This window comes from Oryzias latipes, chromosome 11 (assembly GCF_053564925.1).
Source record: "Oryzias latipes strain Hd-rR chromosome 11, Olatipes_Hd-rR_3.1".
Taxonomy (NCBI): Eukaryota; Metazoa; Chordata; class Actinopteri; order Beloniformes; family Adrianichthyidae; genus Oryzias; species Oryzias latipes.
The window spans coordinates 25,357,565-25,381,945 of NC_136247.1; the positions used below are offsets into that span (position 1 = coordinate 25,357,565).

The window sequence follows — 24,381 nt, forward strand, 5'->3', positions numbered from 1 at the left end:
TGGGAGACAATTCAGAGAAACCGGATGTACTTCACACTGTTTATTTATTATTATTATTAATGTACAACCTTATTTTAATGAAATTACAATTGTGTTTTTTCCCTCGCAATATTAATATAAAAAAAATCACAAATTAACTTTATTTTAGTTAAATGTTGACCCCCCCCCCCCCCCCGCCCGCATAATTTGACGATGTTATTTTCAGAATGTTAAGACTCTTTCTGGTAAAATAGTGACTTTTTTCCACGTGAATTTACGATTTTATTCTGATAGTGTTTTTATTTTAGGTTGGCCTTAATGCTCTATTGTATTTTCTGTCTCAAAATGCAACAAAATAAAAAAATAAAAATAAAACACGCATTACTTAGAATCTAAGTAGGGGTGTCAAACTCACCCAGGGCCACATCAGCATAGTCGTTGTCCTCAAAGGGCCAGATATAACTTAACTAAATGTAATGAAAAATAAACGTAACTACTACTTAATGTTAAATAACTTATTATTTATTTATTATATATTTTTAAAGTGACAATTACAGTTGCATAGAAAACATATGTTTGCTTGTTACTCTAACATAAATCCTTTTTAAATGAGATTCTGTCAGGTTAGGTTATATGGACAGTGTTTAAGTCCTTATGTATAGTAGCCAAAATCCGATATTTCAAGTCCAATTCCCCCTAGATATGAATAAATACACATTAATTTTTATTTTTAGAAATTAAACACTTTTATGCTCTCGCGGGCCACATAAAATGACACGGAGTTTGACACATGTGCCTTAGATCTTTCAGTTGTTGGGACTTGTTTATGAATTTGTGTTATGACACAGTTCGGCCAACAGAGGGAGCAGTTTGGCTGCAAAAAGAGAAAAGACGGTTTTTTAAAAAAAAGTCATGAAGTTCTTCAGACAGAAAAGAGGATGGATTTCCTGCTTGGAGCCACTCCTCACAGAGAGAGAGAGACAGAGAGAGACAGAGAGACAGGCAGACTTTGTCCAGGAGCTGCAGCTGCTGGTTCAGGGTCTCAGGGAGCCGTTTTCCAGCTTCTCTGCTGTCACTTCTCCTTCTTCTGCGGTGAGTCTGCTGCTTCTTTCCACCCATTTTAAAAAATAAAAAGAGCAAATCCTTTTTTGTAATGAAATAGGAACAGTTATGATTCAAACGTTGCTGAAGCGGACGCTCTGTCTGTTCTGTAAATGTTTGATCACAGCAGCTGTAGATCACAGCAAGCTCATTCTTCAACATCCATGAGTCCTCTGAGCTGTGTTTTCAAATGTATGCTGTTTATGTTTGTCTATAATAAAAGCTCAGACTCCAAAACCACATTTAAATTCCTAGAACATGACAGGTGACAAGAGGCAGTACAACACCAGCGCTGTGAGGAAACCTCTTTCCCTCCCTCTATTGGCTTCAGTTTGTCCAGAGTTCACATCTACATGACTGGACGTTGTTTCTTACCACATTTTTGAAAGCAGCACATGCTTTTTTTGTGTGTGTGTGTGTGTTTTTTTAATGGGATCACAGAAAACGGACTAATTTGTGCTGGCAAAGAGGCAAACTTTGCACAAGAAAAAGCTTTGAAGGTCAAGTGAAGCTGCTGGAATTGCGTAATTTCCCAGATTATCTATCCCTGACAGGCTTCCCACGAGAGGGGGGCAAAAATGTAGAATAAATGAACACAATTGCCTTTGAAGGGAAAGTATTCTCGCTAATCAGTAACCTCGGTAATGATTTGCACGGATAAGGAAACGCACCTTTAATCCATCAACAAAACATGCATCAAATAAAAAGAAAAAGCAGCTGAAATGAGGTCCATCACTGTCACATAAATGATGCATGAATGGACAGACCCTAAAGCTAAAATGTATGGATGACTGACAGGTCAAACGTGCAACAACAGGTTAGACGCCCCTCAGAAATCCTTTCACTTTTTGGGGGAGAAAAAGTTACTTTTGGAGCGAGTTTAATGAGCAAAACGAGCCCCGGAAAGCTGCTCAGCTGAAAGAAAATGCACCAAAATAAGCTGCAGAGGACTCCAGAGCGGGACTTAATGCACCTTATCTGTGCAGCGTTTGCCCACCAAGATAAAGTTCTTTCAATTTTTTGACGTAAAGTGGAGATAGATTTCAACCGCTGACAGGTTGAGACACATAACATGGCGGCAGATTATCGCAGAGTCTGATGCTTTTTTTTTTTTTCTTTTTCCTCCACTCCTGTGCTCGCATACTCGAGCCGATAAAGTGTCCCAATTTACAACTGATATCATCGTGTGCTAAATTCTTTCTGTCTGATACAGCTGAAAACATCACATTGGATCATCATTAAAGGTCAGGGGTTAAACTTTCTGTGATGCTGAGGGAGGTTTCCGGGAAATTGTCCTCTGACACCCCCCCAAAGGAGCCTTTTTTCTGTGTTTTTTTTTCTTTTTTGTGGGGTGTGCAGGGGTGAAGATCCAGATCTGGAAGCAAATTACAGTTTTGGAGCGAGCTTCGACACCAGAGCTGCTGGCTGTGGTTGAAAACACTGCAGAGCTCTGTTTGCAGAAAGCCTTTCAGGCGTAACGCTGCGTTCAGGCGCTGCCAGGAAAGTGTTGGGTCACTTTGGAAACCCCTCTGAGCTGGCAGATTTTCCTGCACGTTGAGAATCATGTTTTAGGTGTTTTTAACATGTTCTTGTGGCATTTTTACGATGATGGAGGACATATAAACGTCTTATATTATTAAATTATTATGTGATAAGAAATCGAAGCTTAAAATCGTATTTCTGAGTATTTTTTAATTCAAATCGTTGTGAATCACAGGAGCAGACGGACACAAAAACACAGTTTAAAAAAATATCCTATTTGTGACGTAGAAAATGCGCTGGGCGGGGCCACATCCTCCCTGCTCCGCCCCATTCTGATGCACTTGCAGACGAGTAGATCCAACATAATCATATTTAAAAGGCCGCTTTAAAAACAGATCAAAAGATGACCGCAGTGGGTCTTTAAGGACGTTTTTGTTCCGCACGACATGGGGGGGGTCGGGGCTGCAGACACAGATTGACCCTCTTTTTGGACACAAAAGCAGGCCCCCAACAGACATGAATCAAATTATTTATAATTTGACACATTTTCCTTTAAACAGGTGGAAAAAATGTGCCAATGGGGTACAAAAAAATGGTCTTACCAAAAGAAAGTCTAGTCACCAAGACATTTTATTGATAAGATTGTTTTTCTTGAAACCATGCAGAGTATTTTGACTTTCTTAAGCCAAAGGAGCAATGGGGACATCAGTGTAACAGAAAAATATCACAAATGGGTTTTGTGGTCCACTTGGTACATTCCATATCAAAGTGGGTTCTTACGAGTTAAGCATCCGTTTTTGGACTTCAGCAGCAGCAGCAACAAGGTTGTGCCTGTTTTCCTGTAAAATGTTCCCGTGAAAATGTCTGCAGGTCACATACTGACAGATTCCTGGAGGATTGATCTGGAAGATAGTAGAGTTTGCTACTTTCTGGATGGTTTCAGGCTGTCTGCGTTAGTTTGAGTTGTTGTTCATGTTGTTGGGATCATTTTCTCCTGAGCTTGTGCATGGATTGCTGGTTTGGTATCATTTTAAGGATTATTTGTCGCAACATCTGAACGTCTAACGGCCTGATTCTGGTTCCCACAGTGGTGCTGACTCACTTGCAGGTGATCTGAAGGTGAAACCAGTTTGTTTTGTTTTTCTTTTGTTCTTCACATGTCTCAGAACCAGCTGCAGACATGCATCATCCGTCTCCACCTCTGTGAGAACCAAAAACTTCAATTACCTCATCGTTTCAACTTTTGGGGACTGAAGACTTCTTGTGTTGCGTTCAGGCTCCCGTTCCTGTGTGGGAGAAAACGGTGAATCAGGAGTTGGAGCGTATTGACCTGTGGCTGCTGGACTCTGACCTCATTTGCCTGCAAAAGAGCAAGTTTTGTCAGAAACCTTTTCATTCCGACTTTTGAAACCAAACAAACAAACAGCGAAGAGGAACAGCCATGTGAGCATGGAGACTCTGTTTTTTGAGGTGCGGCGCATTGATTTCTATTTTCCGGGACGTGACGTGAAGGAGCACTCCCTGTGTTAAAGGAGGCCGTTACTCGCCGTGAAGTTTTTCCTTTAAACGTCTGAATGAAAGGAGCTCATTGTGAAAGCGCCCTCAGTGGCGGTCTCTCTTTACCTGCTTTTCTTTTCCCGGTTGAATCTGTCACGAAAATGTGAAGTTCTCTGGAGTTTTCTACGGTTTATTGAACCTGAAAGTCTCTCCAGAAACTCTGCTTTTTTTGTGTGCACAGTCCCCGAACAACCTTTGAGTTGGCTCTGGAGCTGTCGGTGATTGAGTGCAGCTGGAAGCTGCTCGGTGCCAGCCTCAGAGGGGGTTTCTTTGCTGCACCGACCTGCAGAACGACGGGAACGTCGCACACAGAGCGCCCCCTTAAATCTAGTACGCCTTTGATCGTGGCCGTTCGTGCGTCACCTTTGTCATTTCCTGTAAACGTCGTTTAGAGCAGACTTCTTGAGTTTGCAAGCAATTTGTATTGTTAAGGACTCGTTTACCCAGAATTCTGTTTTTCTCCAGTGAAAATTGTGTTTTTAACATGGTCTTGTGGAATTTTACTGATGATGGATAAAGATAATTGAGCTTAAAATTGCATTTCTGGGTATTTGTTTATTCAATTCGCTGTAACGAATAATAAAATTGGAAAGAGATCGAGATCTGTTGCGTATTATTACACGTGCATGTACTTGTAGACGATTGTTCAAACCTGTACGCCTGGAAAGCTCTGATATTGATCGCCATTTTTGTTGTTAGGTTGGGGGTGTGAGAGGCTGTAAGCTAGCCAGAGTGTGAACAGAGAGCTCTCAGCAACGGGGAGGGGTTGCTCAGGCCCACCCACAATTTAAAGGGGAAAGTTCTGCCGCTCTTCCGAAAGTATGTCCTGAAACGACACGGTTATTTTTTTTGGTTTTGGCTAAAAACGGCATCAATATATGTAAAAGATCACTAGAAACGCTTTAAAAGTACATCAAAAGAATCAGAATTAAGGCTTTTTATTACCATCTGATCTTATCTAGTCTGAAAAATAAAGCGCTTTATAAGGAAATCAAGTCTGATTGAGATCAAACTTGGCATTTAGTCACACGAGACACCATAAAACATTGTACGAACCTGCAGTGTGGTGAAAAAACAGCCAATTTATACTTTTGTTTATTCCCTTTGCATTAGACGTTTCTGTCCTTTCTGTTCTTCGTTGTAGAGTTTTCCACGCCTTGCAAAGCCAGAAAACAGAAGACAAATAAATCCCCCCAAGTTCCCCTTGAGCGTTAAGTTTGACAAAGCCACAAATGAAACCAGGTCGATCCCATTAAACCAGAGCACATTGGTGCAACACAGGTCTCAAAAAAAGCACACATGGGTTTCATTTGTCCTATCTCCTGGATTTTGTCCACAGCAGCTCGGAAGGGTTTCCTCAGACTGTTGCTGAAACACCTGAAGCTTGAGAAAGGTCGGAGGTCGGAGCAGCTGGTTGGGAGTTGGCAGAAAAGCCTGGGACTTTCTGATAATGAGTGTTGAGAGGAGCAGGGAGGCAGTTCATCACAGATCCAGGATGGAGTCTGGTCTGAATCAATTCAGACGGATCATCTTCATTTCAGTGTCAGAATGAGTGATGTTGTTTTTGTTCCATCTCAGGTTTTAGATCCCAGCACATTTACACTCTTAACCATTTGTAACCAACAGTAGTTATGATAACTGATGATTATTTTGCGCTAAATGCTTACATTAGAAAGTGATGATTGATTACATTATTCCTATTGACGTCAGAAAATATTTTACAATCAACTTTCTCTCAAGGTGCTCAATCATTTTATTTTTTTTTACAGCAAAAGACAAAATCTCACCACGTATTTGGTCTAATTTTTCGTTTAAATCTCTTTTCATACACTTGATATGAGACAAAACGAACTAGATTGTAACTTTTTTTAGAAAATACAATAAATCTTGAAGATCTTGTTGAGCCATTTGATCTTGAAAACATGTTTTTTTTAGGCAATATCTCTAATGGAACAATTTTTCCCCCTACATAATTTCTTTAAGCAGAAGTTTTATTTTGATTAGAGAAACTGGAAAGTTAAATTTGATTTATTAGACAATTATGGTCCTGAAATAAGGATAACTGGACTGTTGTAGCTCCTAAAATAGGATATTTTTTGGGGGGGACATGTATAAGCATGTATGTTATACATACTTTAAGGTTATTAAACTCTTTTTCTGAGAAAAACACACTCATTTTAAGGCATAATAATTCACATTATACCTAAATATATATCTAAATATGATTGTTTATTGCTAATTTCCAGTTTTTAGTTCCATTGGCAGATTTTTTTACGTATAGTTTGAGAAAAAAAATCTCGTTTTCTATATTTTTTACCTTGTTGTGACAATTTTTAATCATTTTAGTACCAAACATTCAAGTGAGGCCCAATTATCATGACTATGGTGGTCTATATAACTGACTGATGGATTATTTGGAAAATAAGAACTTATTTCAACAGAAAAAACTGACAAAAAGAAAACCATCTGCCAAGAGGGTAACAGAGGACAAGAGGCAGAAGTAAAACAGTGGAACATCTGTCCAAAGACAAAAAAAAATCTACATTTATGAGCTGTGAGCAAAATCCATGCATTTCAGAGTTTAGATCTATAGCAACATAAATAAACGCATGGATCAGGGTTGAACTTTCTGTTTGCGTCAAACTAACATCAGAGATGAAGAAGAACACTACTAAAATGCAACTAATATATATATTTTCTACCATAAAAAACAGTTTTTGAGAGGATTTTATAAAACACAAACATTGTTATGAGCTCAGGTTTCTTTCAAAAGATCCAAACTTTGCATCTTTTTTTCTTCTACAAGCTGCTGACACTTCCTGATAAGCAGCGACAGGAAGTCAGCGTTTGAGTTAAGAAAGGAGGAAGTGGGCAAGGAAACTGAAGAAAAACAGTCCTGTCAGTCTTTTTTTAAATTTAGCCCCCAAAAGTGGTGTTGTTTTCATCCATCGTAGTGCAGCCACGAACCAAAGAATGTATTTCCCAAACAGAGGATTTAATATTTTTAAGACAACAAAAGCATCAACATTTAAAAATATGTACACCTGTTGATTTTTTTATTTTTATTGCTCGAGATACTTTATTTATGGGGATTATTTAGGAACCTAGTGTGACAGTCTGTTTTGGCTCCAGATGCTGACGTCATGGTGGTTCATCCTGGAGTTCAAGAGAAAAAGGTCAGACAGCAGACAGGTCTAAATTAAGGTTTCTGTGCTTCCCTCTCAGCTGCTTGAGCTGCAGTCATGTGACCTGTTCTTTCTCATAGACAAACTGTTGTTGTTGTTTGGTGGTGATTCAGCTGATTCGGCCCTCAGGCTCACCGACACTCAGCTGCTTTCAGATCAGGAGACTGGCGCTGACCAGGAAGGTGATGATGTTTGGACGTTTTTCAGGAGGAGGCGATCAGCAAACAGTAAAGAAATATTGGAAAGCAAACATAGTTGGCAAATAAAAAGATGACAATAAAATCAGTAAAATAGGAAAAAAAAAGGTTCTTGGTAGCCTAAATTCCTAAACGCCTAAATAAGTTTACTCTTTTTGATTAAGTCTGAGCCTATATCCGAATTCCTTCTACAATTCTCCAATCGAGTGGCGTAGAAATTTTCCAGAAGTCTCTGCGAAAAACCAGTGCTCATCGATGCTCACTAGATTTCCAAATATAGACCACAATGCATTGCGTTTAAACCATTTTGCAAATTTAAATGTTAATAAGCCATCATCAGAAGACTGTAGATTAATAAATAGTCGTCATAAAACGATCGATTAGATTTTTAGTTTGTGACATCACATTCTCATTAAAAATTAAAAAAAGTAGTGAGCATGGTGTCTGCATTGCTTTTAAAATCCAGGGCACTAGATAGTCCGATACTAAATAGTTTTTTAGTAGTTAGGGATTAGCCTACTCGCTACGTCCTGGTCAGTATCCCAGGCTGGTCACCTTTTTTTTCGGGGTCTCCCAATCTACAATTTCAAGATCCAGTGCCCTGAAAACTTCCCAGAAGTCTCTGAAAAAAACTAATGTGCATAGATGCCCACTAGATAGGAGAATATTGACTACAATGCATTGCATTTGAATAGTTTGTCACTTAAAAAAAAGGAAATGCATTTAAAAAAAAAGATCCAAGTTTTCATCATTAGAACACCATTGCATTCATAAATAGTCTTTGTAAAATGTTCACATTTGCTTAATAAAATAAATAGTAATGCATGTTTGAATTCCCTCACTACTTAGAGCATTATAAGTTTGCTATTTTTGGGGGTCAATGGATCTAGAATCTCAAAATCCAATGCTCTTTAAAATTTCCCAGAGGTCTCTACAATACTAGTGCCTATCGATGCTCACTAGATTGGTGAATGTAGACCACAATGCATTGCGTTTGAAGAATTTTGAAGAGTTTTGCTCACCTGTTTTCTAGATTTCATGGACTTTTTTTTTAAATCGCAGCAGAACATCGTGTCTTTTTCAACATATTTCTGTTAATCTTCTCACTGATATAAATCCCGATCATGGAATAAATGTTCCTGTTTCTCCTTTGGCCCCACTTTTCTTTTTCATCTCCTGATCTTTGATGCCCTCCGTCCACCCCATCCTCTTCCTGTTGACTCACTTAACTTGCAGCCTCTTACTCAAATCTCTTATCATATCCTGCAGAAATCAGTCGTTCCACCGCTCTCCAGAGGCAGTACCACACTGCCATGACAACAGTTCTGAACAAATCTCAACCTAAAGGCACAACAAGTGTTTTAAACTTGACCTACATGTAGATCTGATAATGAATGTTATTAGTTTTAATGGAAATGAACAGTTCGACTCGCAAACAGGAAGCCAGAGTCTGAATGTCAGAAGCCGGCGGCTGAATTCCTCTCTGCTGATGTTTGTGGATGTGAAGCATGAAGCTACATGTTTCTGGCCTCTGCATTCTTTCCTTATCATCTGCTGAAATGTTTTGGAGGGGCCACAGATATTTCTTCTGCAGGACCAGAGCAGACCGAGAATAGAACCAATTTAGCGACAGACGGAGCGGAATTTCAGTTTCTGAAGCTGGTCTCAGTCTATCACCAAAGCAGATTGGAGAAACCTTTTAACTGAAATGTAACAAACACACATGGTCAAGCAGTCAAATAATCCAGATGTTACAGCAGTGAGGCTCAGGCTGAAAGCTCTTCTACAAACGCTCAACCAGCAGCTTTGATGGTGTTTGCATTTAGATATGTACTGCCTTCCCCCTATTTGACATTGCAAGCACTGATAAATGCAAGGTTTTGCATGAGATGCCTTCAGGGGTGCATTTTGTGAAAGTTTATAGGCGTTACTGTTGCTCTGCAGCATAGATGTGTTCGTAAACTATGCCTGGAGGGGTAAAAACACAGTTGCTGCAGGGAGGAGAAAAGATTGAATGCAAAAACTTAAACTGGCAGAAAAAGGTATTTTATCAGTGTAACAGAAAAACATCTCAAATGTGGTCTGTGGTCCACTTGGTCTGTGGCATATCCCACATCATCGAAAAATGGATCTTGGTTGTCATGGGTTGAAATATTTTTAAAGAAAAAGTTGCTCATTGTAAACCAGATTTTGTACAGAAAACAACAGCAAGTATCCTCATAAAGAGTGCTTAATCTAGTAGACATACAGCTTAATTAATCGGGCCAGGGAAAGTTGGTCCTGGTAACAGGAACACAGAAACACAAGCTCAAGTTGAGCCTTGCAGCCCTGACAGTTTCTTCGTTCCTTCATGCGTGTGTGTTCCTGTAACTTTCTGCTCTGTGTTTGGACCACACCCAGTGTTTAGACATGCTTAATGTGTGCGCTGTGTTGATGTCTCAAAGGGTTTGGTTCCCATGCAGCTCGGTGACCAAACTCTTCAGTTGCTCTTTCATTTAAAAAGAAAAAGAAAAATGTGAGTGTTTTAGAGCAGGAAACTCTGATTTTATGACTGTTTTTCAAGCAGCTGGAATTCCTCTTGTGGAACCTTGATTGGTACCTGATTTTTAAACTGGTTTGAATGTTGTTGTTTTTAGGCTTGTGACATGCATTAAGTCATCAGAGACAGGGATTAAACTCAAAGCTTTTTAAAAAGGAAAAATGGATCGAAGCTTTTCTGTAAGCGTTCAAAGGGTGTAGTCTGAAAGCGGTCCATCTGGTTTTCTACAACAAGGATTTGTTAAGGTGTGAGTCAACTAGAACAAGATTGCTTATTATAGTAGTTTATATTTCCTCTTTAAGATAAATTATCACAAGTCAAATAAACAAATTTTAGTCTGATCTTTTTTAATCAATAAAAGGTTTGCGAACATCCATGAATTAATTTAAATTGAGTGTCATTTTTTTTCTTTTTTCTGTTTTTACAGGTAAAACTTGAAGCTGCACCTCTGAAAACATCCGATTTTGGATTTGAAGTGGGGATCTTCCCATTCCTCAATTTTGAGGATTAAATATTTTCACATATTCAACGCTTGTCCAATAAATCTATTGGCAGATTATTTTAGTTAATACTTTTTTCTTTTAAACCCTCTACAGTGATTTGAAACACAATTTTCCCTTTGCCAACTTTGTTTGGGGTTTCTCAGTGTCTGCCTCGACATTGTTTTTTTTTTTTTAGTTTTTATTTTATTTTATTGTCTGGATGCCCCAGGATTATCTTCAGTCTGCAGTTCCTCGTCCGGCCTGCAGGGTGGAAGCGCAGCCCAACGGCCGGCTGCAGGACAGGCAGAGCATTACTATGAGTGACTTCTGGCACAAGATGGGCTGCTGCGTGGTCGCTAAACCCCCACCGGTGAGACACACACTAATCTGTTTCTGTAAAAATCCTCATGTTCAAAGTTTGTTTTTGTCATCAAGACTAATTTCTGATTTTTATGGAAGTTTTTTTTAATTATTAGACATATTTTAGTTTAAAAGAAACTTTTTTCAGAGTACCTTTATCTTTAAATGACACTTAAAGTGTTTTTTGAGACATGTCCACTTTACACCAGTATCTTAATATGTATAAATGATAACAATGCTGCTGGGTCAACTTTTTAACTAATAATTTGAATAAGAAAAGGCTGACATAAGTAATGATGTTTATTTTACAACTAAATACAACAAAAACCTGTATCAGGCCAAAATGGACTTTTAACACAGCTAACTAAAGCTAAAGTCCCCGATTGGTGAAGCGCACAATCACATTGTTCCCCATTAGGTCTGCTGGACAGGAACGTGTGCACATGCAAAAATTAAGCAGATGGCAGGACTTCCTGCTTCACCTTGACTTCTGACCTCTTTGTGCTGTAGACTCTCAGTTCCTCTTTTATGGCCTGTTTCTTTTGAAATAGCAGGAAAATTACATGTGTGTACATCAATGTACTTCTGCAAAAACCACAATGAAGTAACTTTTTTTTTATAGAGACTCAAGATGTTTTAAATAAAAACACAGATCTATAAAGTAAGTCACACATTTTCAACTCAAGTTGAGTTATTATTCATCACAAAAAGGCCCAAAAGGAAATCACCTGATGTTAGATGAACTGGTTAGTCCCTGCAGTCATTTGGTAGAGAGTGACGATTTACTGGAACAGTTTACTACAGACATGATGTGTGTTTCTGCTGAAGGGAGGAAGTTTGCTGTGTTGTGTTTCCCCCCAGAGACCCTCCCTCCTTCCTCTGCTCATATTTTTAGAGCTTTCTGTATGTTCTATTGTGCCAGCACAACAATACACCTTTAATAAACAGCGGGACACACAGCCATGCCACTGATGACTTCAGTCTTAAAGTCAATGCTAGCATTATTTTAAAGTTAGCTGTAAAAATTATGGGAAAACGAGGGTTTTACTAGTCAGTGACCCCTATTGATTGAAATCTTTTTAAAAAAATGCATATTTATTGATTGAATACAAAAATTGAAATACACATGCAAGGAGTCGGGTTCAAACCATACATCAAAAATTAGGGAAGTAAGGAAAAATAAAATTAGTTTTAAGTAGGACATGCACTTCGTAATGAAACACAAATGCTCTTTTGATAACTGTGGCAATATCTGGTCTAATATATTATATAATTGAATCGGTTAGTTCAAAAGGGGCCCAAGTCCACAATTTTCAAAATAGAGATATTATATGTTCTATGGTTTTCAAGGGAAAAGCTATCTGAATATGTGCCAAAACTTCCCAAGTCCGTTGTAATGTATTGACTATGCTTGACATTTAAAATGCATTAAGTGCTAAATTCCTAGACTTGGGCCTCTCTTGAATGGGTTTTGCTTTATCCCATAGATGGCAGCACTAGTTATCCAATATGGCAGCACCCCTGTTTAATTCAAGAAGGGCCCAAGTCCAGAGACTTTTTAAAAGTCAGGTAATAAAAGTCAGGTGCTTCTTAATATAGCATTTGTAAGCTATGAACTGGTGCTAAATCTGGGTAAAGTATTAATCATTTGGTGTAGCCTCCCTTTAAGCTATGCAATTAAAATCATTTCCTGGAAAAACAAACCTCTTGGACTTGGGCCCCTTTTGAACTAACCGATTCAATTGTTTATAATTTTTCTTTTTTGTTATGCTTTTTGGATTTTACAATTTGAGAAAGTTTTTATGTGACGTACGTTGTGCTGCTTTTGTCAGAAAATTGCTCTACAAATAAAGTTGTTTTTGATTTGATACTGTAGCACCTTGATACTTATTTAGCTTCATGAAACATAGGAGGAGTGCAACACATGAACAATTATTCAGATAAACATATCTAAACTCTATTTCACTTTAAATTTAAAGTACAGTATTAAGTATGGCTGTCCTAATCTTTTGTTTTGACGCTGATTCGATTCAGAGTAATTTGATTTTAGTATCTGTCAATACATGCTCCCTATCCAACACTTAACATATAACAAAAAATTACAGTATTTTGCACACTAGAATTCACACTGGAGTATGAGTTTGAGTTTTAGGAGAATTTTTTTAAACAAAATACAGAACAAGAACAAACACTTCATCTTGAAAGACAAGTCATAATAACGGAATAGATAACAAAGTAGACTGAACATCTACACGATTTACTACCATAGCACCTTGATATTTAGCTTCATGAAACATAAGAGAAGTGCAAGATGTGAACTATTAGTCAGATAACCATAACATAAAAAACATGCTAACAAATCAACTAAACTCTCTATATCTCTTCAAATGCTACCTACAGTACATGATGTCTGTTCAAGAAACGTGCCAAGTGTGGGTTCTTGAACGCGCTTTAAGCATACACTGTTCACATTGGACTGTCAATACACAATACTAGTGCATGTAATCACAGATGGAAGTGGCAATTATTAATTTCTCCTCCATGATTAAATTTCACATGGTTGGCACTTACACGAATTAAAAAAGACGTCATCCATATGTCACTACCAAATTCGAGTCCCTGATCAGTCAAAATGTAAAAAACAAAAGTGACATACAGTAGTTCTAGTCTAACATTTCTTTGTTGACGGTTTGACTCTTTGTTTCCATTTTTTTTTGTAGTTGTTAAGCGGATCTTCTCTTTATCTCCCTGGCTTGTGTTATCTCTACAGCACACAGTGTAAAATATGACTCCATGGGGACTCTGACCCCACCAATCTATGGCCCTAATGCCAAAGAGTCCATCCAGAGCACGTTCGTGACGTTATCCATCCGCTGTTTAAGTTCTGAGAGCAGCTGGTGTCGACTGAGTTAAACACACACACAGTTGCTCCTCAGACTTTTATTTTGAATTTGAGTCTGTTTCCCACTTTGATGTGGAGGACTCTGATATAACATGATTACTGTGGTGGTGATGGAGAACCAAACTGTTTATTGTCCCAACATTGAGGTTGCCGGGAGATTCTTTTTTTTCTTTGCCTGCTTGTTGAGCAAGAGTGCTGCACATTTCGTGTTGCATAACAAAAGTGCTCTGGGATTACTGTCTCAATTATAATTTCGTTTGTTACTCATCACATCCTCAGAGACGTTCCAAACTCCGACAGAAGATGGGCTGCTGAAGTGTTTTTTACTTCTTTATTTTTTGATTAAGTGCTCGATTTTTATTACGTGTCTTTTGGAGAATTTGAGGTTTTTAGATTCTGTCAGGAAGCTGATCTCATTGCTGTTGTTTCCATGACAACGGTTGTCACTGTGGAGGAGGAAGCCTGTGGGCGAAGGACTGATTCACTCCCAGCTGGTTGACCACAAGATGCTGACATGTGTTGGTGGACCAAACTACAGTATGAGCCCTGATTCCAGTCTCAGCAGACAGAAAATAATTAAACTTGTTTGATTATTAATGTCCATTTTAGCCATTTGTTTTCTGGTGTTCATGATGTTTATCTAAATATCTCAATCAAAAAGGCAAATAATCATTCTCAACTCTGATCTGAGTTATAAAATTCAAGAAACGTTATGTCATCCTATCAATTTTAATTTTTTGATTTGATTTGATTTGAAATGGTTTATTTCAAGCAATCAAATAGAAATAATACACAAACTTAGGATAATTAGACATAATTAATAAATATTGCTTGAAAGGGAGTGGAAGGAAGCGAACTTATATAATCCCACCCCGTTATACTATAACCATTTTATTACATGATTTATCAATATCCGGTTCCTAGGTTTTATCAGACAGAATTAATAATCATAAGGTATCAATAAAGCACATGACAAAGATGAATTACTTAAGTACTACGTCAAAAATAACTATTTTAGAAATCAACATGGCAAATGCAGCATCTGAAATATATGCAAATTATGTTAAAACATAATACTATATCAGTAAAATAGACACAACACTGTTTCAGGAATTTTCATAGCAAAAATTTCATCAAGTATCAAAAGTTAAAAGCTAGCTCCTGCTGCATTCAGCTTCGCTCGAGGCTTGATTGGTACTCCAGTGAGAATGACATTATTCATCCTTACTTGCTGTTCAACATCGTCCAGTCTTTTCTCCAGAATCTCGACCCGGTTTTCTCGCTGCTCGTTTTGAGCCCGAAATCTTCGGAACTCTTCCATCATCTCCCAGAGTGGTGTTAGCTTAGCCGACACTTGATCCATAAAACTTTTCAGCGTTTCTTGAATAATGTCAAGAGACTTTTTGAGCTCTTCATATTCCTGGGGTTTCTTCGGGGGCATGGTCAGCTCTCTTTTTTGGAGAAAAATCAACTTTTTAAGTAATTTGAAGATAGTTGTATTCGCAGAGAGGCACGCCACGCGTCCTGCTGTATAACCCGGAACCGGATAAGAGAAATAATTAATTTCACTGTTTATTTGAATTTTTTTTAACCTTTAATTGTAATTAAAAAATAACTGAATTTACAAGGACACGTTCAGATTTTTCTTCTTCCCCCACAGTGCAGTGCAGATGCTGCTTAGCTTCAGTAAGATTTGCAAACTTAAATAAATGCATATTTATTTTACTGTCCTAAACATTGACTAAAAACATGTCATAGAAATATGTAAACACTCAGATATGAAAAACAAACGATAAAGGTTTTTCTAAACAAAAGCATCTTGGCCTTTCTTTCAGAAATGTAATAAAATTTATTTCTATTTTGATTGTTTATCAATAGAACCTTTGTGTTTCAGAGTTCATTATTTTATGATTAGCAGATACTTGATTTTAATGGGTTTTCTTTAAGTTTTCTCACAGCTCTTTTAGTTTGCTCCAAAGTTCTGTTAGCATTGATGCAACTAAACAGTGCTTGTTGGTTGGACCTTTTGGTTGGATTTAGTATTTTTAGTCAGAACTAAAAATTTTACAGCTTTTACTTAAAATTACACCTACAAACTTAAGTATTACTCTATTATCACAAGTTATTTTCAATTTAAAAAGTTTTCTCAGAGTATGACTCACTATAATTATGCAAATTTCTCTACAATTCTTATGAAATAAACTTTTTTTGGAAAATAAACAGTAAAGTTTAGTCTGATGTAAAAGAATTAAAACTTCCTTAGAAGACGTTATAATAAATTATTTTGTGTGAGATAAATGAAAAAAGAAACTGTGACAATTTAAGAAATGAGGCATTTATATATATATATATATATATATATTATGACAGAATAATAGAGTCACCTTAAAAGTAAAAAAAAAATATTAATTTACGAGCCTAAAGTCCTAAAAGAATTTCTTTTTTAGAAGTCTTAATTTTGCTAGAATTGAGTCATAAATTTTGGAGAAAAAAGTCACAGTCTTATGAGAATGAAGTTATTTATGAGAAAAAGTCTTGAATTTTTGAAAAAAGGCATCCTTTTACAAGAATAACGTTTTAAATTTATAAGAAAAAAGTTGTGAATTATCTGAGAATAAAGACACAATTTGACGAGATCAAAGTCAAAAATTTATGAGAAAAATTGGTAGTTTTACAAGAATTAAGTTTTAAATTTCTGAGAATAAAGTTGTAATTTCACAAGAACAAAGTTGAAAATTTATGAGAAATTTTTTTACTTTTATGACAATTGAGTCGTAATTTTACCAGAATTGAGAATTGAGAATTGAGAAAATTGCAATTGTATGAGAACAAAGTTATTTATGGGAAAAAGTCATAATAAAATAAAGTTATTTGTAATAATAACTGAAATTTAATGAGAAAATAATACATTTTCAATAATGAATTAGTTTATTTAGTTTAGAAAATAGTTGTAATGTTACGGGAATAAAGTTTTAAACTTACGGGTAAACAGTTAGGTAATACAATTCATACATTTCTGAAAACAAGTCAGAATATTACAAGAATAGAGTTTTAAATATATGAGAAAGTTTTATGAGAATTTTATGAAAACAAAGTCGTAAATTTATAAGAAAAAGGTCATAATTAAACAAGGATAAAAACATTTATTCTTTGAGAAAAAAGTTAACATTTTATGAGTATAAAATTCTCATAAAAGTTGTAATTTTATGAGAATAAAGTCATAAATTACAGAGAAAAAAAATCATAATTTTATAAGAATTGAATCGTAAATTTCTGAGAAAAAGAAAAAAACTTTGAGGAAAAAAAATCTATATTTTAGAAGAATGAAATTGTTGATGAGAAAAAAGTGACAAATTTCTGTGAATAAAGTAGTAATTTGAAAATTTTAATTTAATCTGATCCCACCAACTTGATTCTGACCGGATGCTTCCGTTTGTGTTACATAAAAGCTCAGAATAATCCAGAGAATCTTAAGTCTCTTAGATCACATCCAAGTGGTTGAGATTTCGATTGCTGTGTTTCCACACAGCCGGATTTGCTAAACTTTGGGAACAGAATGGGATTTCATGAGGCTTTTAGTGGCTGTTTTCCACAGCTTAGTGTGTCCCTGAACGCAGCACGTTGAGCTGAACCACAGAACATCCAAACTAAAATTTAATTAAATTAAATTAAATTCTTAGTAAGAGGGGAAAAAGTTTAGATGCATGTTGTTTTTTTATTTACCTTCTGCTTTGTCTATGACAGAATAATAGGGCCGCTATAAAAGAAGAAAAAATACAGTAAACACATATACAAGAACAAAGTTGTGAAATTATGAGAAAGAAATTCAAAATTTTTCAAAATTGAACTTGGAAAATTTGAGAAAATGGTCATATTATGAGAAAAAAAAAGTAAAATTAAGAGAAATAAGTCAAAATTTACTTAAATAAAGTAGTAAAATGTGGACAAAAAAAGCCAAAATTTAACAGGAATAAACTGTTAAAATGTTAAGAAAAAAGTCATAAAACAAACAAGCATGTACTCGTAAAGATTATGACTCTAAAGTAACAATTTCATGAGAAGGAAGTCTTAAAATAAGAAGAAGTAAGTCAACATTTTACTGGAATAAAGTCGTAAAATTCTGACAAAAACTCCAAATTTAACAAAAATAAAAGAGAAAAACAAAATTATACTATGAAAGAGCAAAATTTCAGAAAATGTAGTCGTAAAATTATGAGCACAAAGTGACTATTTTACAAGAAATAAGTCTTAACCCTATGAGAAATACTGGTGAGTAACTTAATTTAAGTAAAATCTGGACTCTCCTAATTTTTCAAGGCTATTGCTATTGTTAAACAGTTACTTTTTTTCTCATAATTTTATATTATTCTCATAAAAATTATGCAAAAATTATTCAAAAATCTGAATTTTTTCCAGTAAAACTCAAAATTGTATGACCGTTTTCTCTTAAGATCGTGACGTTATTACGTTATTCTCATATTTCATGCCCAAACATTTTTTTTCCTGTATGTATATATATGTATACACACACGCATACAGTATATATATTTTAGCTCTACTTTTGAGCCTGATCCACTGAAGTGTCCTGTAAAAGGCATGAGGAAGTGGGTCAGGGGTCGCCTGATCTGGTAGGGCGAAACTATGACCACGTTGAACCACCTGGCCATGACTAAAGAATGTGTTTTTTTATGTATTCTGCACTTACAGAAGAAGAAGAGGAGGAAGATTGATCGCAGCATGATCGGAGAGCCGACGAACTTCATTCACCTCACGCACATCGGCTCTGGAGAGATGGCGGAGGGCCTGCAGCCGGTGAGACGGCGCTCTTTTATTTCAGACTCTTGTTTTATTACTAGGGGTGTGTGTCGGCAAAAACAAAAGGAAAACAAGAGTCAGACGCTCGTAAATAATTAAATAAATATTGTCCTGACAGCATTTTGAATCGATACCAATGTCGCAAAATGAAATATCGCAATATATCTCAGAATCGATTATTTTCCTACACGCCTTATTATTACTGATAACTTCCTGTAACCCCTTTTCTTTCCCTTTCCTACTACTGAAAATAAGAATGTTGTTCCTAAAAATTCTCCGTACCTCAGATCACAACTTTCAACTCAACCGACCAGAAAAAAATCAGGAAGAGTTTGTACAATTTTATTTGGAAATAAAACACTTTAAACACACTTAGATGTTGATAACCAAATAAAAGTCCAACAAACAAAAAGACAAATATTTTAATAGAAAAGAATCACTATAGTTGAGAAAAGTGAATTAACTCCCTCAAAATCTGTTTACAATTACGTAAAAGGAGATTGAAACATGCATTTAATACCAACCTTTTTTAGTTAAATATATTTTATAATGAGTCTAAAAACAAACATTGCCTTCTATGACTTTAGATCACCTGGTTGGATTTGCGCAGTCGGCAGGTGGTCTTTGTTGGTGTTCTTTGTTCGGTGATGAAGTCATGCGCCGTAAACGTCCTTCCTCATTGGAGTTTCCTTTGTTTACTCACAGGAACCAAAGAGAACCTAAAGATCCCAGAACGATTCTGTTAGCCCATGTTAGTTTAGTTTTATCAAGACAAGATTACATTTTTTATGTCTTGATCGTTTAGATTCATAAAAGTGATTTGTTTTGGCAAAACAAACAAACAAAATAAGTATATATTTTTTATAACTAAAATACTCATTCTTGAGCGTTTATCTGCATTGATTTGTATTTCTGACATTTTAATGTACAGTTCGTGGGTAGTGAGGCTTAAACAAAAGCCAGTGGAAGGGTGATAACCGTCCCTCTATCTGATGATTAAACAAGGACATGTTATTAGCGTGTTTTAATCCAATTAATATGTTCTAGCTTCGTGTTTTTACTATTGTTTGTTTCAGTTTTCATTCAAAATGTGAGAAACGACAATTCTTCTCTTCTTTTTCACAGTCGGGGCCGGTTCAGGAGCAGATGAGGTCTAAAGGCCCGAACACAAACGTCAGAAACAGCCTTTTATAGCCGGTAAGCAATAAAGACCTAATAAATCAATAACTTTCACTTCATTTTGCATTACATTCAGGATTTAAAATCCACCATCTGCATGAGTTGTCCCACAAACATGAAGTATTGCATTGACTAATACCCAGAAACGCATATAAAAATTTTTTTTATAGTTTAACCTTCCTTTTTTAATTTTTTTGTTGAGAAAGTTGAAATTCTTTTGTCCAAATGACTACATTTCTCTTAACAATGTTTTACGTTTTGACCTCAGACACATAAAACATACTGAAGAATCCAGTTTTTTTTAAGAAAACAAATTTTACAAACAGAAAAAGATAAAAAGATCATAAAACCACAGTAAAAGCTGAGAAAGGTGTTGTATGACTCACATTCACCACGCCCTCTTGACCCGCCGTCACTGGCAGCGATGCTGCTACATCTCCCTCACTCTCCACTTATTGTTCTTAATCAAGAACAAAGATGGTCAAAGCTGCATGCAAATTCATAAAAACACATTTTTTAAATAGATCTTGTCATTTTATCTCCATAGCAACCATGGGATTTTTTGGTCGCCTGGGGGTGACGAATAAGCCTATGTAATTATTAGAAGGATCGGCTAAAGTAAATTTTTGGAATTTCTTGGCAACAGAGGCCCACGTTTCTTAAATTTTCATTTCTTGTCACATATCGTTTCGGTCAGCTTGATCCACCAATTTACATATTAAATTTTTATATCGTCATCATCATTTCAATATTCCAGTAAAAAAATGTGCAAAAGCAACAGGGAAACGCCACTTTTGCCAGCTCGCCACGCTAACGCCGTTCCAAATCTACAACTTTAACTACAGCATTTTTTTTTACCAAGTAGCCTCTCAACGATGCTGGAGTTAGGAGTTCAAAATTTGCAGAATGGGTTTTTTTTTTGTTGAAAAGTTCAAGAGGGAGGCCCTTTTCAGAGGTCAAAGGTCAACGAAATTTTTGCTTGTGGACTTTAGCCTATTTCTCCGTTAAAATCATAATTTTTGGGAGATCTTTTTCTTCGATTCTGCTGTGGTAACACTCAAATTTCCTTCTGAAATTTTGCCGTGTCAGAGATGTTTGTCGTGGTTTAAAGTTTGTTTTTTTGATGTTCGTTTTCCAGGAGTGCATTAAAGCTAAACCGACCAGCTGACTGACCTCCTCCTCATCCTGAACACCTGAGCCTCTCCTCCGCACCAACCGAAGAGGAGTTTGGACGCGTCTACTGTGCTCTTCCCCCCCCGCCCCCCCTTTTGACCCTCAGAACCTTAAAAATTAACCAAAGGGGCCAAAGACATTTTTGTTTTTTACGACACAAACACCACCTAGAGACTCACCGTCTGAGCTGAAGGGGTTTCCCTTGTCAGTATTAAATTAAACTGAGGAGCCACCCTCACTGGACTTCCTTTCCCAGCATCCCTCATTGTGAGACATTGATAAATGACAGAAAGTCTGTATTTAAACACAAAAAATGTACCAAAAATGCCCAACATTCATAAGAATGTTCTGGATTTTCCTTTTACTTTAACCGTCTGCTACTTAGCTCTTAACTTTAGCTCTGATAGGATGATCACAATTCAGTTTGGAGGATGAGGTTTTTTCCTCTTTGCTGCTCCCCGGGTTTGTTTTCTTTTAGTTCAGAGATCACGTGACTGCGGTAATGATATCAGTCAGGCCTTCCCCCCTCCCTCGGTGATGCTCAGAGATGACATGCTCTCATTTTAGGAGATGGGGAAAACCCCTCAAATCCCTGCCACTCTGGATGACTTGATTCAGCCTCCATCCTTCTTCCCAGGACCCACATTAGGCTCTCCGTGAACAGAAACACTGAGTCCAGTTCTGGCTCTTGGGTCATGTGACCACATCCAGTCAGAAGAACAACCAACAGGTTCTTGACTTTCATCAGGTATTCGGTTTGGGTGGAAATGCGTCGTTTTTCTTGTGTTTTTTTAGTTCTGGAGACTGTTTTTCAGGGACCTTAATTGGACCTCAAACGTCATCCGACTGTTTTTTGTTGTTTATTCTTTGACAAATTCCTGTCGTTTTGTAATTTTCTGCTGTTTCGATGGTATAGATGTGAGATTTCCGCTCTGTGCGGCATCTCTTCTGCTCCTGGTTGGCGTTCAGCGAACTCAGGACGGGCTGAGCTGCTGCACCTTTTTTGTTTTTTATCAGAAATCGAAATATTTACTTTTCATCAACTGAGATTTTGTGAGAAAAAAAAGGTTAGTTTGTAAAAATTTATATATCTAATGTATTTTTTTAAAAATAGCTTAAATGAATTGTTAGCTTTTTCAGCTTTAATCTATATAAAAAAGGCTAATTTTGGCAATTTATAGGACTTTTTTTTATCATTGTTTATCATTTCAAAAGAACTCATGCATCTTTACATCTTATTTATTCATATAAATCTTTAATAAATGTTCCCCAAAAGTCATTTTAGGAAAGTAAATGTGTCAGATACTTAAAAAACAAGACTTTTAAGAAAAATAAGACAAAAAAAGAATCCGCTTCCCGTCTGAGGTTGACTCCAAAGAGGCTGACGTGGAGAATGCTGGGCATGCTGATGGTGTGTTGGCAGGATTCCTCCCAGTGTGGGAGTCTAACCCTACTTCATCCCTGCAGACTCCTCCTGACCAAAATGCACGTTCCGGAAACATACGAGTCCAGGAAAAGGTCCTTTTTTTTACGCTGTGCTGATCCCACGTGTCTGGAGGCTCCTCCGTCAGGTCTTTCTGCTCCGCCCTGGTTCCTGGAAGCTCCGCTCTTTAGTTCCTGGTGTTTATCTGCTGCATATTTTTAATCTTCCTGTTTGATTCTCATCTATGCTTACAGCCCAACAACACTGGAAAGCACTTTCCATTCAACCTCACCTTTCATAGCAGGAATACTCAAACAAAGGACATCTTCCTAAAGTAATGCCAATTATTTATTTTTTCCTGTTTGCTTTGCTTTTGTTTTGTAAAACATAGTGGGTTTTTTAAATTGTTTTTTTTTTCATGCTGCGTTTGTTTGTTTGTGTCTATCTAAAAGTATCGACCATAAAGCTTTTCTGTGATTTTTGGCACCTTGAACCTCTGTGGGTCCAGTCCTGCTGCTCCAACCTGCAGGAGCTCCTCGCTGTCTTTTTTGAAAAGCGCTTTTTTATTTTGTTTTACATCACAGCAAAACTTTAAATATTTGATCATATCAGACTGAATTCAGGGACCTGCTGGCAGTTCTCCAACTGCAGTTCTCCTGTCGTCCACTAGGACGTTCTTCCAAATCTTCAATTTCCTGAAATGTTAGATTAATTTAGATTAAGAAAGAATTTGCATGAAATAATTTTAAAAAGGTTTCAACTGTTTCAATGACATTCTGATATCAGATTTGAGGAATCCAGTGAGAAACCTTGCAGCTAAAGGCCCTGTAGGTGAAAAATAAACACTAAAGACTCATATTTTGTAGCAGTTTAAAGGCTTTTATTGGATATTTATTAAAATGTAAGAGCAAAACTGGAAAAATAAGCTTTTGAATCAAGATAATGTATTTTTTTCCTTTAATTTGATTGTGTTGAAACAAGGGTTTACACCGTTTCTCCAACATGAACTTTCAAAGTTTTCCCGGCTTCTCACTAACATTAGTTGTCGTCAAAGTGTGAATACTGACTGATATTTTTGTGTTTGAGGATGTCAGGCATTGTGATGTAACCGCTTCCCCCTCAGCAGAAGCAGAAACACACAGACTCGGACTGTTTTCCTCTTCGTTGTGTAAAGAGTGTCTCATGATGGATGAATAAATCTGCTGTTTCTCTACCACAACAAGTGTGGAGACGTTTGATAAAGTCCCTTTATGTGTTTAATTTGTTAAACAATAACTGATCTTATTGTGATTGATAAAAAAGTGAGCAAGTTTCAAAGTAAAAATTTTGGTTTCAAAATAAAAGTTCTCTTTTATTCATAATAATGGATAAATCCCGTATTTCTTTGGAATTTTTTCAAGATAAATCTATTTTTTTAAGCAATCTGATCACTTTAAAGGGTTATATGTTTTTTTTATAAGTTTAAAGAGAAAGTAACTAAAGTAAATACATAATAAATACCTTTAAAAATTTTGTTTTCAAAAAGTTTTTTTCCTCTTAATGAATCCCCCTTGATAAGAAAATAAAAACTGATTTTCTAAAAATTATTTTGATCACTTTAAAGGCAAAAAGAAGCTATAAAGTTTTTAATTTATTTGTTTAGGCCATAGAGCTCCTTTTTTTAGTTTACGAGGAAAAAAAACTTAACTTTATAATAATTACCTTAAAAAACATTAAACGGTGGAAATCCTTCTTTTTAGTGTTTTGATTACAAAAGCGGAAAAAGCTAAGCTAAATTGTTTTGAAAATCTTTAAATTTTGACATTAACTTTTGAAATTAAACTAATGAATATAAATATTAGTTGATGAAAAAATCTTTTATTTGGGTAAAAAGGACTGTTTTTCTCAAATGTTCTTCAAAAATAAAAAAATTCTTAAGAAAACTAAATTGTAGTTTTTCAAGATATATAAATATTTATCTAAAATTAATTCAACGGAGGCAAATTTTTATCTAACAAAAATGTAATT

At 36.2% G+C, this 24,381-nt stretch overlaps 1 protein-coding gene across 3 annotated transcripts; it reads left to right on the plus strand.

Annotated features, from left to right (window-relative positions):
* The first annotated feature begins 937 nt into the window (after positions 1–937).
* cdc42se1 (CDC42 small effector 1) lies at positions 938–23,596 on the plus strand. Of its 3 annotated transcripts, XM_011480699.4 has the most exons (6): positions 965–1,071; positions 7,252–7,295; positions 10,752–10,892; positions 18,492–18,596; positions 19,725–19,796; positions 20,917–22,230. In XM_011480699.4, exons 2-5 carry the CDS (start codon positions 7,263–7,265, stop codon positions 19,791–19,793), a joined length of 348 nt encoding a protein of 115 aa, XP_011479001.1. In that variant the 5' UTR covers positions 965–1,071; positions 7,252–7,262; the 3' UTR covers positions 19,794–19,796; positions 20,917–22,230. The 3 variants fall into 3 exon arrangements, with proteins under 3 accessions (XP_004073786.1, XP_078811574.1, XP_011479001.1); XM_004073738.4 differs by lacking the exon at positions 7,252–7,295 and having other exon boundaries at positions 938–1,071; positions 10,468–10,892; positions 20,917–23,596; XM_078955448.1 differs by lacking the exon at positions 7,252–7,295 and having other exon boundaries at positions 939–1,071.
* Positions 23,597–24,381: the final 785 nt, after the last annotated feature.

Bases quoted from the DNA above. Each gene is read 5' to 3' on its own strand.
- cdc42se1 (XM_011480699.4), top strand. From the start codon at position 7,263: ATGGTGGTTCATCCTGGAGTTCAAGAGAAAAAG. The intron at 7,296-10,751 runs GTCAGACAGCAG...TGGATGCCCCAG, and splicing joins CTGGAGTTCAAGAGAAAAAG to GATTATCTTCAGTCTGCAGT. The intron at 18,597-19,724 runs GTGAGACGGCGC...TCTTTTTCACAG, and splicing joins TGGCGGAGGGCCTGCAGCCG to TCGGGGCCGGTTCAGGAGCA.